Below are 17,200 nucleotides of genomic sequence, written 5' to 3'. Positions count from 1 at the left end.
GACCACGGAAATTAATCAATTTTTATATTTCAAGGTCAAGCTGCTCTTCACTGTTGAGGAAGGCACCTTTCGCGGAAAATTTGACACGTATGATTTTTCAAAAATGCGGAAGAATCAGCTGCTGACAGCTTTCATTGTAGCATGCAGTCATTTAATTCTTATTGAAATGAAAACTTCTGACATAGATGTAAGCATCTTATTTCAATTTTTTGTAGCACATTTTGTAAGTGCTTCGAATTTACTGGCTGTCATATATTTTCGCGATGTAGACCACGAAACAGAATTATTTGTCAATGCATCAATGATTTTATATTCATTTATATAGGTCAAAGGTCAAGGTTACAGTGACCCTGAACAGTTAAACAGTTTTCAGATTATATCTCGAGAATGCTTAAGCTTAGGCTGATGAAAGGTAATAGTGGGGATGGTCATGACCACAGGCACCAGTATCGGACCTGGGACAAAGAATATAGCCTTGTTTTCATCCTAAATGAGTTCAAAATGAAAAATATGTAATGAAATATGACCCCCCTACAAATGATACATATGTCTACTGAAGGCCAGAATCTCGAGAATCGAGCCTGCGAGCAATGGGTTCACTTCCCGAGCTGTTGTGAAATAAATTCTTTAGACAATTAAACAAACTACCTATCATTTTTCCCTGTATACATTTAGCTACAAAATGAGACCGACCCCAAATTACTAAGTTTAATAGAGAGGTTGATCATGACCAGCAGATGACCCCCTATTGATTTTCAAAGATCAAGTTTTTATGCCCCCGAAGGGAGGCATATAGTTTTTGAACCGTCTGTCGGTCTGTCAGTCTGTCCGCAATTTTCGTGTCCGGTCCATATCTTTGTCATCGATGAATGGATTTTCAAATAACTTGGCATGAATGTGTACCACAGTAAGACGACGTGTCGCGCGCAAGACCCAGGCCCATAGCTCAAAGGTCAAGGTCACACTTAGACATTAAAGGATAGTGCATTGATGGGCGTGTCCGGTCCATATCTTTGTCATCGATGGATGGATTTTCAAATAACTTGGCATGAATGTGTACCACAGTAAGACGACATGTCGCGCGCAAGACCCAGGTCCGTAGCTCAGAGGTCAAGGTCACACTTAGACGTTAAAGGATAGTGCATTGATGGGCGTGTCCGGTCCATATCTTTGTCATCGCTGGATGGATTTTCAAATAACTTGGCATGGATGTGTACCACAATAAGACAAGGTGTCGCGCGCAAGACCAAGGTCCGTAGCTCAAAGGTCAAGGTCACACTTAGACGTCAAAGGATAGTGCATTGATGGGCATGTCCGGTCCATATCTTTGTCATCGATGGATGGATTTTCAAATAACTTGGCATGAATGTGTACCACAGTAAGACGACGTGCAGTGCGCAAGACCCCGATCCGTAGCTCAAAGGTCAAGGTCACACTTAGACATTAAAGGTCATTTTTCATGGTAGTGCATTGATGGGGTGTCCGGTCCATATCATTGTCATTCATGCATGGATTTTAAAATAACTACGCATGAATGTGTGACACAGTAAGACGACGTGTTGCGCGCAAGACCCAGCTCCATAGGTCAAAGGTCCTAAACTCTAACATAGGCCATAACTATTCATTCGAAGTGCTATCGGGGGCATGTGTCATCCTATGGAGACAGCTCTTGTTGGATTATAACATGAACAGATTCAGTCAGACCAAGTCTGCTATTATTTTGCTTGGTTGCATTCTGTGCTTCCAAAGGCTTCTTACAGATTTTATTAACTATCACAACAGCAATTTTAATTGCCATGTGGCGGCTATAAAAAGTCTCCTTTTACATGGATTTAGTGTTGTTATATTTTCTGGTCCTTTGGCGATCATGGAGTCCATTCAATATCTTTGTAATAGAGTTCCACTTTTGTAATAGAATTCCGCTTAAGCTGGTGCAGCTTGCTAGGGTGTGTGAGGGGTGTTGCACTTTCCATTACCTCTCATGAACAGACTCAATCAAACCGAGTCGCTATTATTTTGCTTGGTCGCATTCTTTGATTTCAAAGATTCTTCTTATGGATTTTATTGAGAACATTTGAGCCTAGGATCACGAAACTAAGGGGTGTTCAGTCAAATTTATTGACTGAATAGCGAACAGTGCAGACCATGATCAGTCTGCATGGATGTGCAGGCTTATCTTGGTCTGCCCTGGTTGCAAAGGCTAACTCGGCTAAAGGATAAAATGTATTTTCAATTTCAGATAAACTTTTTAGAAAAACAAAGGAAGACCTTACAAGATAAAGGTGCACAATGTACAATGAAGAAAATCACTCAGAGAAATCTTGATCATCTAAGGCTTACAGCAAAGGTAATAAAAAATACCTGTATACATAAATCATTTATTTCAAATTATTGCATGACTGCGGCATTTTCCTTTGAAGTTTTGTGTTTTCTAAATTCTGGTATCGCCACGGTTAGCCGTGCTCTAAATTCCGTTGCACACAGGTATCGCTCACAGTTTTCTCTGTCTGGGATGTAGAACAATACACACAAATTAGCAAGTGTTGCTGTGATAAGGTATTGAAAATGATAAGCTATTTGAAATAATTTATTACTGTATTTCTGTAGTTTAGTTCCCTACATCTTGATTTAAAACTTGACATTTTAAATAACATAAAAATATAACTGCAAAAATGATTATGATATTCTATTCAGTTTAAAAATTCAAATTACGTTTCTGGCAAAGCTTTAGGTGTTCATTTCATCCATATATGAAACATTTGTTGATAAAATTAGCCACGTGGGGTTTGTTTACATTCCCTATTTCTCCAGGGTTCATGACCTCATTAGCGCCTCCCCCCCCCCCCCACAGCAAATTCAAATTTTGAGCAGTTAGTTTAAATTATCTTTGAAACTCTATTTCACAACTTTTTGTTTTGAAAAACAATTACACCAACTGATAAAGAATGTTTCAATGCGTATTTATGCACTTTTTTATAACTTTTTTTCAGTAGTTTATTTAAAATTTTGAAAAAGGGATCTGATGTGAAGCATGCATAATTTATATAAAACCTACCCAGCGCCATCTTCTGGCTTTTATATGGTAGTTGGGGGTTTACCATGAAATGTTTCTAAGGGAGGCTCAAGAGGGGAAATATTTTTAAATATTTTAAATTTAAGATATTTGAAAAATGTGTTCAGTTTACTGTTTTTAATCATGCAATAAATCAGTTAGACAATACATACGCGTGTGTTACCAGCGAGTATCATCATGCTTGGGAGAATCTCGGGGAACGTAATTTGATAGCAAACTCGCCTCTATGAGGCTCGTTTGCTACCCAAATTACGTTCCCTGAGATTCCCCCGCGCATGATGATACCAGCCGGTAACACACTTTTATGTATTATCTAACTTATACATATATAGTATTTTTATATAAACTTATATTTGCTTCCAGCTTAGCGATATTGCTACCTGCATCTTGACCTTTTGTGCAATCTTTCATTATATAGATTAGTTTATTTTTTACAGGTTTTAGAATATTAGTTACAAAATGTATAACTTGTGGTTAACTTATATATAATGACTGGTAATTATTGACATGTAATACATGTATATGAAATAGAATAAGATTTCATTCCTTACATGTCATCTAAACCAGTCATAGCAAAAGTGTAAATAGCAAATAAAATTTCTAAAATATGCAATAGAATTATCTTTTTTTAAATTAATGCATTTCAAAACTCATATGTAGAATCAAAATACTCGGTTCTCATCCCGATGCATGTGTATCATCATAGGCCTACATGTCCTGCAGATTTTAAGTTGTCACTCCTAGTCTTGGACACACCTCACTAACCATGATGCAGTCCAATATCCAAACTGATTGATCTGTGTCAATAATGCATTTAAAATAAAGTGTCTTCATGCAGTATGGTTTCGATATGAGGAGGGAAGAAGGCACATTCTTGAAGATTTAAAGAAAAGAAAAAGAACAAGAAGTTAACACTGTCATTACTTACTAATTTCATTGTAGTCAGCTTCAGTTGGAAAACAGGATGTAAAAAGTATTTTGAATGACATTATATTGAGTTGTCCAATGTATTATTTGCAGTAAATAAGAATTTTTGACAAGAAATTAGCGCATTCCGGCAATGGTGTCAATAAAACACTTTTAATGGAATGGACAAGTAGATATCTGTGGCGGCACAAAAACTGTGTACAAGACATGTGATTAGTTCAACTAAATACATATCAAGTAACCTTTGTTTTGTTTATTTCCTTGTGCTACAGTTTCATCCTTGTTGCATGCATGAAAAATTAATTGGCTCCCACTGAAATGTATTGATAATCAGTTTAATTGCATCATGGGGTAATGAATTCAGTTTATCCAATGCCCAATTCAAACCAAAATGATGGGTAATACCCATTTCATTTTGAAAGCTTATCTGTTGCTCTGAAACCTGCGATCTCTATTTGAAAAGATTACCTACAGCTGTATCTTTATACCTGCCATTTTCTAGCCTTTTGCTGAGTTTTAGCTTTTGTTTGATATGAAAATAAATTCTATACTGCAGAGTCCAACAAACACCTTGATATGTGTATTAGAAGGCATGAAAGAAAAGGAACTTCAGAGCTCGGGAATATTGTGGAACATACTTGGAACATTGTTCCAGGATCTTGGTCAGAAGTCAAAGGCTACAGTCTGTTTCAAACAAGCAGCCAAACTCTCTGGAAAGATTACTCCCTTTGTAAAGGAATGGTCTTTTATAGGACCATTTGTCATTGGGAAAACAGAAGTTGATGGGGACCCTACTGAAGCATTTGGAGGCATTAGAAATGTCTCTAAAACCCGATTCAAGAAAAATGTAAAACTATATTCTGAACTGCTGCCTGAAGGTGAAATTCAGTGGTCACATGTGAAACAGGCATCTCCTGACAAAGTGGTTCAGATACGTCCTGGTGTTAATTGGAATGATTTAGTTAATTCGCTAGGGTCTATGGGGATTACAGAATGGCAGGGATGGGTGGTCGGTGAGTTTGCTGTGAATGACAATGATCTTAACATTCTCGTACAATGTGCCGGAGTTCATACTGTATATATTGATAATATTCCGGTCACTGGCGATGTGTACCATAGAGAAAAGTACTGGTATGGAGTCAGACTTGGCCAAGGACTCCATACAATTTATATCAGACTTCGAACTAAAGTAAATGCCCAGTTTTTGTGTAAACTGAAAGTCCCCAAAAACAGTTTTGAAGTGTTAGCACCAAATTTTCTTCCAGATTTACATGAAGGAAAACTGTTTAGTTCCTATATTACATTCCCTGTTGTAAATTACCATAGTTCTAAATTTCTTAAGATCTCCAAGGTTACCCTCACTGATTTGAATTCCAAACAAGAAGCAGTCCAAAATAAGCTGGAAATCCGACTGAAAGATTCTAGTGTAACCATAGCACCAGGTCAGATTTATCCAATCATTTTAAAGTTAAATATCAAGGACAGTAGCTCCAAGGTCATTTCCAAGTGCTCTTCACCTGAATTGCCCTGGGACATAGAATTCAACTTAAAGTTTACAACAGGCGCTGGCACTGTTGGATTGCCAGTACAGCTGAGATGTCGAACAGGGAGGCAGTCATTTTTGTTTACTTTTATCGATCATGATGGATCTGTCCAACATGCGGCGGCCATTCAACCTATACAGGCATGTTTATAACTTTTTTTAAGTAATACAGTATATTAGCCGAGTTGTACATATATCAAAGTAATAATGAAGTGATAGAAAAGTATTTGTACCGCAATGTAAAATCATAATTTATTTAAATTATAAATAAAATCAGGCTACACAGAAAATTGCCTAATTTCACATTTTGTTTTAGGCTTTTTACAAACTTACAAAGAGGATAACTCCATAAAATCTGCATTTTGCATTTGTGTGGGTTGTATAAATATATTTAATACCATTTTTCATTTCTTATATATTTTCTCCAAGTATGATAATATGCCACAGTATATATATATTTGGAATTTTGAAATTCAAAAAAAAAAAAATGTTTTAAGAATAAGTTCCTTTTAATGTGAAATAATTAAATATGATAAATATCTCACTTGATTCACAAACTTTACAGGACTGTACTGGAGGTGTTTGTCCCACAATGTTATCACTGCATGGAACAACAATACCACCCCAGAACCAGGCAGACAGCTATAAACATATGGTAGATGGAGAATTCTTGTTTGGCTTTCCACATGCTTGGACACTGGCTCCTACCAGGTGGGAACATTTGAAAAGAATGGGTGTCTTGATACTAAATGATTTAATTCAGGTTTATATCTAATCTGCTGCTAATAGTGATATAATCTGTGACTAACTAGATGCAAAAAATCCAAATAGTTCAATAGTTTGGAAGTTTCCTATCAGTACTGGTATTTCATACATTATGTGCCAGGTTAGCTGAATAGGTAGAAGCATTGTCAAGAGCTCATGAGTTTGATCCCGACAGAATGAATATGGTAATGTTCTCTTGAGATAATTTGAGCCGTGCCATTAGAAAACCAACATAGTGGCTTTGCGACCAGCATGGATCCAGACCAGCCTGCGCATCCGCACAGTCTGGTCAGGATCCATGCTGTTCGCTTTCAAAGCCTATTGCAATTAGAGAAACCGTTATGTTGGTTTTCCCATGGCATGGCATATATCATATATCTGAAGCCCTATCATGACTGACTTTTCCGTTAGCCAGAAGGTTCTTAATAACCTCACAGGCTCTTTCAGATTTAGTTTTATGCTACCCAAGCCATAATCATTTCTCAACAGGCATCAGGATAGTCATTCGTCTGAAATATTTTAGGTTTTATATACCATTTTGATTTAATCAGTAACTTTAACAGTAGTTATGTTTAAGCCACCAAAGTGTTGTCACTAATTGACCAATCATTTTAGATGTATTAGTTAACCTATGATATTATACATCTTTTGAATATTTTTTGTTGATGTTGCATTTATAATTTTCTTGTACTGGCTAGCGTCCTTCAACTGGACACTTCTAGAATATTTTTCACGTTAACTTGGGAAATAGATATATGTAGTGGTTGAAATTTCACGTGAACAAAGCTAGGTTCTTCTCCCAACTTAAGATCTAATTTGTTTACTTTTAAAATTAGGTCAAGTACTTTTTCGAGGCCCGAACGAAGGGCCACCGAATCACACTGTTTTAAGGTCAAACAGTGCCATGTTTCCAGACAGCAAGTTGTCATTTTATTGATTTTCAGTTTACCTTCAACATTGAATTAAACTTTATTTTCAACCAAGGGAAAGTAGTCATACAGTGTTACCTCTCTTGAATTGATAATTTGATCGTATCTCTCCCGATTAAATCTTTTAAAATCTCACTTTTCGAAGTGGATATTTTGATATGAAAATGTGTTTATGGATGTATTAAAATCATGCACTAAATTATCAAAGCTGTATTTCCCTGGTTTAAGTATTTACTAAACGTCTCATCTACTTACCTCAAATTTGCATGGGGCCTTTAGATTTAATGGCAGAACCTCACGGAAATACTGCGCATGCGCATTGCACCATTTCCGACTTCCCCCGACATGTTAACATGCTTCGTAAGTGCAGTCAAAATGAAATGTAGCATTTCTAGTAAAATACTTAAATTCAATTGTTGTAACTTTGCTGTGTTATTGAAAATCAAGCGTCCATTAAATTTTGATCGTAATGAGATAAGCAAGGTTAAAGACCAAAATAAAGCGTTTACAGGCTGTCCAGTTTGGTGGTTGTCTGAATTTGGTGGTCGCCAGCCAGTGCAGGTATAAATTTGAGTGGTTTTGAACTTAAATGGTGTTCCGTTAGATCAGTAGTTAGCCACATTGCAAATTTCTAAATTAATTTGCTGTCATTATTTGTGTTTCAGTATAATAAACAATGCAACTGTTTTTCCAAATTCAGTGAAAAATGAAATACAGAAATCCAGAGTGGTGTTCCATTGTATGTCTTTTGACATGCCCATAGCTTCATACATAAAGAGGATGGTAGAACACATAAACACATTGTATGTACTAATACGGAATACTCATGGATATCTGAAGATTGTATTAAACAAAGCAATTTGTTCACTGGAAATTACCTTGTATTACCTTTATGTCACTTCATGTGAAGTGAATTGTTCTACCAAACAAAACATTCCCTATATATTTAAGGCATGGTGCTCACAACTGGGAAGGTCCAGGATTGCTGACGGCTATTACAGCTTTGGAAAGGCTAGAAGAGATGACAGCAGCCTACAGTTGGATTGTCAATAAAGCAGACAGCAAACATGTTGTATTTGCAGGTATTGAGAAAAGGCTTTTTGTTACTTTATTGCACAGTAACTGTATGTTTGTCAGCTTGTAAACAGGACCATGGGATCATTTTTAGCTCATCTGATTTTTTAAAAAAAAATGAGTTATTGTCATCACTTGAGCGGTTGTCGGCGTCGGCGTCGGCGTCTGCGTCGGCGTTGCCTGGTTAAGTTTTATGTTTAGGTCAGCTTTTCTCCTAAACTATCAAAGCTATTGCTTTGAAACTTGGAATACTTGTTCACCATCATAAGCTGACCCTGTATAGCAAGAAACATAACTCCATCTTGCTTTTTGCAAGATTTATGGACCCTTTTGTACTTAGAAAATATCAGATTTCTTGGTTAAGTTTTATGTTTAGGTCAACTTTTCTCCTAAACTATCAAAGCTTTTGCTTTGAAACTTGGAATACTTGTTCACCATCATAAGCAGACCCTGTACATCAAGAAACATAACTCCATCTTGCTTTTTGCAAGAATTATTGCCCCTTTTGGACTTAGAAAATCAGTTTTCTTGGTTAAGTTTTATGTTTAGGTCAGCTTTTATCCTAAACTATCAAAGCTATTGCTTTTAAAACTTGCAACACTTGTTCACCATCATAAGTTGACCCTGTACAGCAAGAAACATAACTCCAACCTGCTTTTTGCAAGATTTATGGCCCCTTTTGGACTTAGAAAATATCAGATTTCTTGGTTAAGTTTTATGTTTAGGTCAACTTTTTCTCTTAAACTATCAAAGCTATTGCTTTAAAACTTGCAACTCTTGTTCACCATCATAAGCTGACCCTGTACAGCAAGCAACATAACTCCATCCTGCTTTTTGCAATAATTATTGCCCCTTTTGGACTTAGAAAAATCATTTTCTTGGTTGAATATTATGTTTAAGTCAACTTTTCTCATAAACTATCAAAGCTATTGCTTTAAAACTTGCAACAGTTTTTCACCATCATAAGTGGACACTGTACATCAAGAAACATAACTCTTTCCTGCTTTTTGCAAGAGTGATGGCCCTTTTTAGACTTAGAAAATCATGGGTAGGACAATATTTCTATTATACAAAAAAAATCAGATGAGCGTCAGCACCCGCAAGGCGGTGCTCTTGTTGTTTTTGTTTTTTTTTGTTTTTTTACACCATCGTTTATATGACTGAAAAATTGTTGAAAAAGACGTTAAACCTGAACACACACACACAGAGTTTTTTTTTTTAGCTCACCAGAGCACAAAGTGCTCAAGGTGAGCTATTGTGACCAGACATTGTCCAGTGTCTGGCGTCCATCGTCCGTCAACGTTTGCCTTGTGAACACTCTAGAGACCACATTTTTGACCCAATCTTTATGAAACTTGGTCAGAATGTTTGTCTTGATGATTTCTAGGTCAAATTTGAAACTGGGTCATGTGGGGTCAAAAACTAGGTCAGTAGGTCAGATCAAAGGAAAAGCTTGTGAACCTTTATGAAACTTAGTCAGTATGTTAGTCATGATGATCTCTAGGTCAAGTTCGAAACTGGGTCATATGGGGTCAAAAACTAGGTCAGTGGGTCAGATCAAAGGAAAAGCTTGTGAACACTCTAGAGACCACATTTTTGACCCAATCTTTATGAAACCTGGTCAGAATGTTTGTCTTGATGATCTCTAGGTTAAATTCGAAACTGGGTCATGTGGGGTCAAAAACTAGGTCAGTAGGTCAGATCAATGAAAAAGCTTGTGAACACTCTAGAGACCACATTTATGACCTAATCTTTATGAAACTTGGTCAGAATGTTAGTCTTGATGTTTTCTAGGTCAGATTCAAAACTGGGTCATGTAAGGTCAAAAACTAGGTCAGTAGGTCAGATCAAAGGAAAAGCTTGTGAACACTCTAGAGACCACATTTTTGACCCAATCTTTATGAAACTTTGTCAGAACGTTTGTCTTGATGATCTCTAGGTCAAGTTTGAAACTGGATTATGTGGGATCAAAAACTAGGTCAGTACATCAGATCAAAGTAATAGCTTGTGAACACTCTAGAGACCACATTTGTGACCCAATCTTTATGACACTTGATCAGTATGTTAGTATTGATAATCTCTAGGTCATATTTGAATCTGGGTCATGTTGGATCAAAAACTAGGTCATTAGGTCAGATCAGTGGAAAAGCTTGTTAACACTCTAGAGGCCACAGTTGTGACCCAACATTTATGAATCTTAGAAAGTTTGGCTTGATGATTTCTAGGTCAAGTTTCAATCTGGGCCATGTGGGGTCAAAAACTAGGTCACCTGGTCAAATCAAAGGAAAAGCTTGTGAACACTTTAGAGGCCACATTTGTGACTCAATCTTTATGAAACTTGGTCAGAATGTTTGTCTTAATCATTTCTAGGTCAAGTATGAATCTGGGTCATGGGGGGTCAAAAACTAGGTCACTAGGCCATATCAAAGGAAATTCTTTTCAACACTCTAGAGACCACAATTTAAGTTTGAAACTCATGGGAATTAGTCAGAATGTTTGTTTTGATAATGTATAGGTCAAATTCGAATCTGGGTCATGTGGGGTCAAAAACTAGGTCACCAGTCAAATCAAAGGAAAAGCTTGTGAACACTCTAGAGGCCACAGTTGTAACCAAATCTTTATGAAATTTAGTCAGAATGTTTGTATTGATGATCTTTAGGTCAAGTTCAACCCTTGGTCATGTGGGGTCAAAAAATTAGGTCAGTAGGCCAGATCAACTCTGGTGAGCGATGTATAGGGCCATCATGGCCCTCTTGTTTAAATAATAGTTTTCATTGTAATTTATTATCCATATTGTTTCTGAGCCTGCCTGCTTAGCTCAATAGAGAAAGTGCAGATCTAAGGATCGCTTGGTCGTGAGTTTAATCCCAGCACGAGGTGTATGTTCTCCATAATGATTTGATAAAAGACATTGTGTCTGAAATCATTTGTCTTTCACCTCTGATTCCTCTGGTGAAGTTGGCAGTAACTTGCTGAGAAAAGGTTTGTACTAGTAAAGAATCCAGGAACACTGGAAAGGTTAACTGCCCACCATTATATAACAGAAATACTGTTGAAAAACAGTGTTAAACCCAATAGAAACAAGTTGTTTGTATAGTGGAACATCTCCGGAGGATACATGGCTAGAGCACCAGGGAACACTTGAATAAATCAGGTGATCCACGGACATTTTCTCTCATATTTTACAAGTTTGAATCAGTCAAAAGTATTGATAACTTGAGTATTTTGCACACTGTTTTAATGTATTATTGATAGGCAGTAATTAATAAATATCTTAAAAAATATGTTTACAAACTTAGTATGAGGATCAGTGGTCTATCAGAAACAACATTCTGCAGGAATACTGTTCTTACCTACACTACAAAGATATTTGTACATGTATCTGACTATCCATTATGCAGTTTTCATATCTATAAGCTTGATACAGTCTCTGTCTGTTAGCCCAGCAAATTTCAAGTTGTGTCAAGCTAGTAAATTTACACAGTAATTTTTCATTTTTTAAATGAAAGGTATAAAAATATCTTTATTATAACCATTCTCTGTTCTTGGTAGTATATCTTTTTATTATGCCCCCAAAGGGAGGCATATAGTTTTTCAACCGTCTGTCAGTCTGTCGGTCCACAGTTTTCGTGTCCGGTCCATATCTTTGTCATCGATAGATGGATTTTCAAAAAACCCTTGGCATAAATGTGTACCACAGTAAGAAGACGTGTCGCGTTGGCAAGACCCAGGTCCGTAGCTCAAAGGTCAAGTCACACTTAGACGTTAAAGGTCAATTTTTCATGATACTGCATTCGTGCGGTCCATTTTCTTTGTCATCGATGGATGATTTCAAATACTTGGCATAAAATGTGTACCACAGAAAGACGACATGTCTGCGCAAACCAAAGGTCTGTAGCTCAAAGGTCAAGGTCACACTTAGACGTAAAGGTCATTTTTCATGATACTTCATTCGTGTCCGGTCAATATCTTGTCATTGATGATTGGTTTTTTTCAAATAACTTGGAATGAATGTGTACCAAGTAAGACGATTTGTCCGCGCGCAAGACCCAGTCCGTAGCTCAAAGGTCAAGGTTACACTTAGACTTAAAGGTCATTTTCATGATAGTGCATTCGTGTCCGGTCCATATCTTTGTATCCATGGATAGGATTTTCAAATAACTTGGCATGAATGTGTACCACAGTAAGACGACTGTCTCAAAAGCAAGACCAGGTCCGTAGCTCAAAGGTCAAGGTCACACTTAGACGGTAAAGTCATATTTCATGATAGTCCCATTGATGGGCGTGTCCGGTCCATTCTTTGTCATTCATGCATGGATTTTAAATTATTGGGCCATGAATGTGTACCACAAGTAAGACGACGTGTCGCGCGCAAGCACCAGGTCGTAGGTCAAAGGTCCTAAACTCTAACATCGGCATAACTATTCATTCAAAGTGCCATCGGGGGCATGTGTCATCCTATGGAGACAGCTCTTGTTAAAAAAGATGTTCTAAGAAAAATACAAAACAGTACATTACATTAATGGAACTAACCGAAACACTATGTTGTTATTTGTCTTTAAAGCGCCATGTCATCATGCCTGTTTATGGATCTCAATTTCCCTCACCTTGTTTTAATTTGATAAAATTGGCAGAAGAAAAGGTGTTTTGCATATGAAAGAAATTGTAAAAGAACCACCTGTATAGTACCTGGCAGTATTAGTGAGTGAGTTTGGTTTTACGGTGAATCATCACAGAATGGTATATATTGCCAACATGGCAATATTAGGTAAGTAGGGTTGTGATGAATAAATTAGAAGGCTTGCTAAAGCTTGCATCTCAAAGTTTTTCTTACATTAACCTAATAACATAATATATCTGGCCACTGTACATGTAATTCTTATTTAAACTATGGTTAGAATTAGATGAATGCAGGCAGTGTAAGAGAATAATTAAAAGTTTTCGTTTTATTCTTACTACTGTATAAAGGTCACTCTATGGGAGGTCATGGAGCATGGCACATAGCAACACATTATCCCGACAGAGCCCTAGCACTGGTTTCTCTAGCTGGATGGATCAAAAAGGAAGAATATGGAGACAGTAATCTCTTCTTTAGGTTTGTTGTTTAGCTAAAATATGAAAGTCCATGGAACAAAATACGTGAGTTATTATTATTATTATTATTATATACCACATTTATATAGCACTCTTTTCATATAAAAATACGTTCAAAAGTGCTTTACATAAAAACATTTATATAATGTTCAATAAAAAATGGGAATTGAACTATTATAGAAGAAATTAAAATTACATTACGGTAATAAGATACCAAGCATTTTAAATTGGAAGGTAGGCAGATCAAAACATAAAACAAAATACAATATCATAAAACATTAACTGACCTATCAAAGACACAGGTCAGAGCAGAATAGAACAGAAGATATCTTACATTTTGAACAGACAGAATTAAACCGTATGATGTCTGCGAAATGCATCACAGCATGCAAACCGTCCCGGATGAGTGGGCCAATCCCCACCTAAACGTCCGGAGAAACATCCACGATACATCCCACAGAAAAAAACACCGCCAATATTATTCTGTCACACTGGAGTTCTAATTAAAGTAATTAATTGGCCGGCAAGTACCTACATTATAAATCAGGTAATCAGTGAGATGTTAGTTGCCAAAGAATTGTATAAATAATGCGTCTTTAGCGTTTTTTTGAAACTTTGCACGGTCTTGCACTCTCTTATGCCAGATGGAGGGCATTCCATAACCTCGCAGCAGCGTCTGAAAGCTCCTGTCACCAAATCGTATTGTTCGACATTTGGGCACCACTAGTTTTAATGCATTATCTGCGATCTCAGATTTCTGGATGTGTATATATTTCTAGCATGTTCGCTACATAAGCTGTGATTGATCTTTGAGTGCCTTATATGTATGTGTTATAATTTTGTATTCTACCCTACATTGCACAGGAAGCCAATGGAGTTTTACGCAGAACAGGCGTTATATGGTCGTATCTGGATGTTCTAGTTACGATTCTAGCTGCCGTGTTTTGGACATATTGCAGTTTGTTCATTGACCGTTTTGGAATTCCATATAGAAGAGAGTTGCAATAATCCAAACGTGATGTAACAAGAGAGTTGATTAGAGATTTGGTTGCGTTTGCGGTTATATATTGTCTGATTGACTAATTTGCCACAACTGTGCATAGGAATTTCTACACACACTATTCACATGTTGCTCCATCCTCATGTTTCGAATCCAGGAAAGCACCGAGGTCCTGACACTGCCTGATTGTTTGATTTCAGAGCCGTTTCCCCTTTCACAGATATGTTTTGAAACAGATTGGTGTGTTGTGTTCAGATGAAAATATGATTAATTCTGTTTTTTCAGCATTGAGTTTCAACATGTTAGTATTCATCCAACTTACTATATCCTTTAAACAACTTTCAACGCGATGAATGGTCTCTTCAATAGACATTTTATTTATTGGTTTGAAGGATTGATATAACTGCGAATCGTCCGCATAGAAATGATTGTTCATCCGTGCTTTCTGCAGATAGCTCCGACTGGTTTTGTGTACATTGTGTAGTTCTTTGGCCCCAGGACAGACCCTTGGGGTACACTGTACTTCATTAGCACTGGTTGTGATAGCTCGCCATCTATGCATATGGTCTGGTAGCGGTCACTAAGGTATGACCATCATCCATGCGAGTGGCTTGCCTGTAACACCAAAGTGACGTTCAAGCGATGAATCAACGTCCCGTGGGCAGTAGTGTCAAATGCTGCAGAGAGATCAAGCATCACAAGAATAGTCACATTGTTCTTCTCCAACGATTGAAGAATGTCATTTTGAACTTTTAATAGGGCGGTTTCGGTTGAGTGGAATTTTTATAAGCAGATTGATTAACTTCATGAAGTTCGTTGTTCCTCAGATGATTTTCAATTCGAACATCTACCACTTTTTTCTAAGATTTTTGACAGAAACGGCAAGTTTGACACAGGTCTATAGTTTTTTAGGACATTAGAATCTATGCATGGCTTTTTCAGAAGAGGTCTTATTCGTGAATGTTTGAACGCTTTGGGCACATACGCAGCATCTAGAGATCATTCATAATTGTTGTTATCACTGGTGTTAGTTCGTCAAGACATTCTTTTAATAACCATGTTGGGATGGATCTAGTTCGCATGATTTGTTCGCTGACTTTTTGATAATTGGTTTCACTTCGTCTTCTGAGGCTTGAGTAAACTCTACTAAAATTTACACCAGTGTATTCAGTTTCTATGTCATCTAAATCAGATACAGATTGTGTTTGCGATGCTATATCGTTTCTGATTGTTTCGATCTTTCCAATAAAGAAGTCACTGAAATCTTGTGCGAGATGATGTGGAGATGATTGTGATGGTAAAATCACCTGATTTGTATCGCCAAGAAGATTTTTGGTAATCTTTGATAAACTCTTATGATCACTGCCACATGAGTCAATTTTGCCTGTATAGTATTCAACACGAGCTTGTTTTAGCATCTTATTCACTTTAGCACACTGTGTTCGGTAATTTGGTGATCGATTGTGAGCTTACTTCACGCCATTTCCGTTCTAATTTTCGTTTCTGATGTTTTGCTTTGTGGAGTTGCTCGGGATACCAAGGACATGAGGTCTTAACACAATAGTCTTGGTAGTCAAAGGGGCGTGTTTTTCTACTATAGAAATTAACTGATTTGAATATTCCTCCACAAATTCATCGATATCAGTATCAGATGGAGTGCATTGTGTGTTAAAGAAATCTATTCTTCGTATATCTTCTCCCAATGAGTCATTGTCGATGGAACGCGAGTTCCTGTACGACACAGATTTTCGTACTGGGGATGGTTTGGATGCTTTAGCGTCAAATATCACAGAAAAGTGATCACGTGACATCTTTCCATTTGAATCAGAAAGTCCAGGATCTATGACCTCGATATTTGAAACTGTGACATCATTATCTCTGGTTGTTACTACATCCAACGTATGCCCAGCTACATGTGTTGGTTCTTGTACATGTTGACGCATGACACATGCATCTAGACTGCTTGTAAACTTTTTTGTGTCACTATTTTCCGGTAAATCAAGATGAAGTTAAGGTCCCCTACAATGATGGTGGTCTTGTCAATTGTAGCATATTTAGTTTTAAAAAATTGGGCCATTCTTGCTCCAGGAAAATATATTGTGTTTAAACCGTTTTCTTTGGAAGGGGTGGCCGGTATATAATGGCAAGCCGTAGGCCTATGGAGTGTCCGCCTGTAACTACATTGCAATCCATATACTCAAATTGGGAAAATTCGTTGTCTTTGCTTGATGTGACAATGTTCACTTGTATGGCTCTCTTGTGAATAATTGCTACGCCCCCGCCGCGCCTACCACTACGAGGGACATGTTTCATTTTGAAACAGTCGGGCACGAGTTCGCCGATGCACGCTTTGTCAACAGAGCTACCGAGCCATGTTTCAGTTATGGCACAAATGTCGAATTCATTTGTAAGGATGAAGTCACATATGGAGAGTGTTTTATTTTTCACTGATCGTGTATTGACGGAGCAAATTTTGATGTTTTTCTGCCCCTGAACTAATGTACAGTTTTCAGGTTTTATCCGTATCAAGTTGTTATTATTTACCCCATTGTTAGTGTCCCATGCTCGTCTAATCTGGTTTTTCCCACCTCGAGTCCCTCTGTATTGAATTAATCGAAACTCTTTCAATCTTTTGATAATCATGGGATTAGGTCTCTATGTTTCTCTAGTTTCCTATGATTGATAATGATTTCACAGTGTGCAAAAAATGACATCCAGTATAGAGTAATACATGCACAGTAATACAATTTCAGTTGTTTTGTCACTTCCCCTTGACCATTGTGGATTGGAAACCT

At 37.2% G+C, this 17,200-nt stretch overlaps 1 protein-coding gene across 1 annotated transcript in view; it reads left to right on the top strand.

Annotated features, from left to right (window-relative positions):
* Nucleotides 1-57: 57 nt before the first annotated feature.
* LOC123544106 (uncharacterized) overlaps nt 58-17,200 on the top strand; it is a 31,029-nt gene continuing 13,886 nt past the window's right edge. The window contains exons 1-6 of the mRNA XM_045330171.2: nt 58-187; nt 2,240-2,347; nt 4,557-5,684; nt 6,109-6,254; nt 8,189-8,319; nt 13,280-13,406. Of these exons, the coding sequence (XP_045186106.2) occupies nt 104-187; nt 2,240-2,347; nt 4,557-5,684; nt 6,109-6,254; nt 8,189-8,319; nt 13,280-13,406 (1,724 nt within the window). The 5' untranslated portion in view covers nt 58-103. The remainder of the gene's footprint in view (nt 188-2,239; nt 2,348-4,556; nt 5,685-6,108; nt 6,255-8,188; nt 8,320-13,279; nt 13,407-17,200) is intronic.

The sequence above is a fragment of the Mercenaria mercenaria genome, chromosome 1, assembly GCF_021730395.1.
Source record: "Mercenaria mercenaria strain notata chromosome 1, MADL_Memer_1, whole genome shotgun sequence".
NCBI classification, from domain to species: domain Eukaryota; kingdom Metazoa; phylum Mollusca; class Bivalvia; order Venerida; family Veneridae; genus Mercenaria; species Mercenaria mercenaria.
The sequence above is the reverse complement of the archived record's forward strand: the minus strand, read 5'-3'. Positions and strand labels throughout refer to the sequence as shown.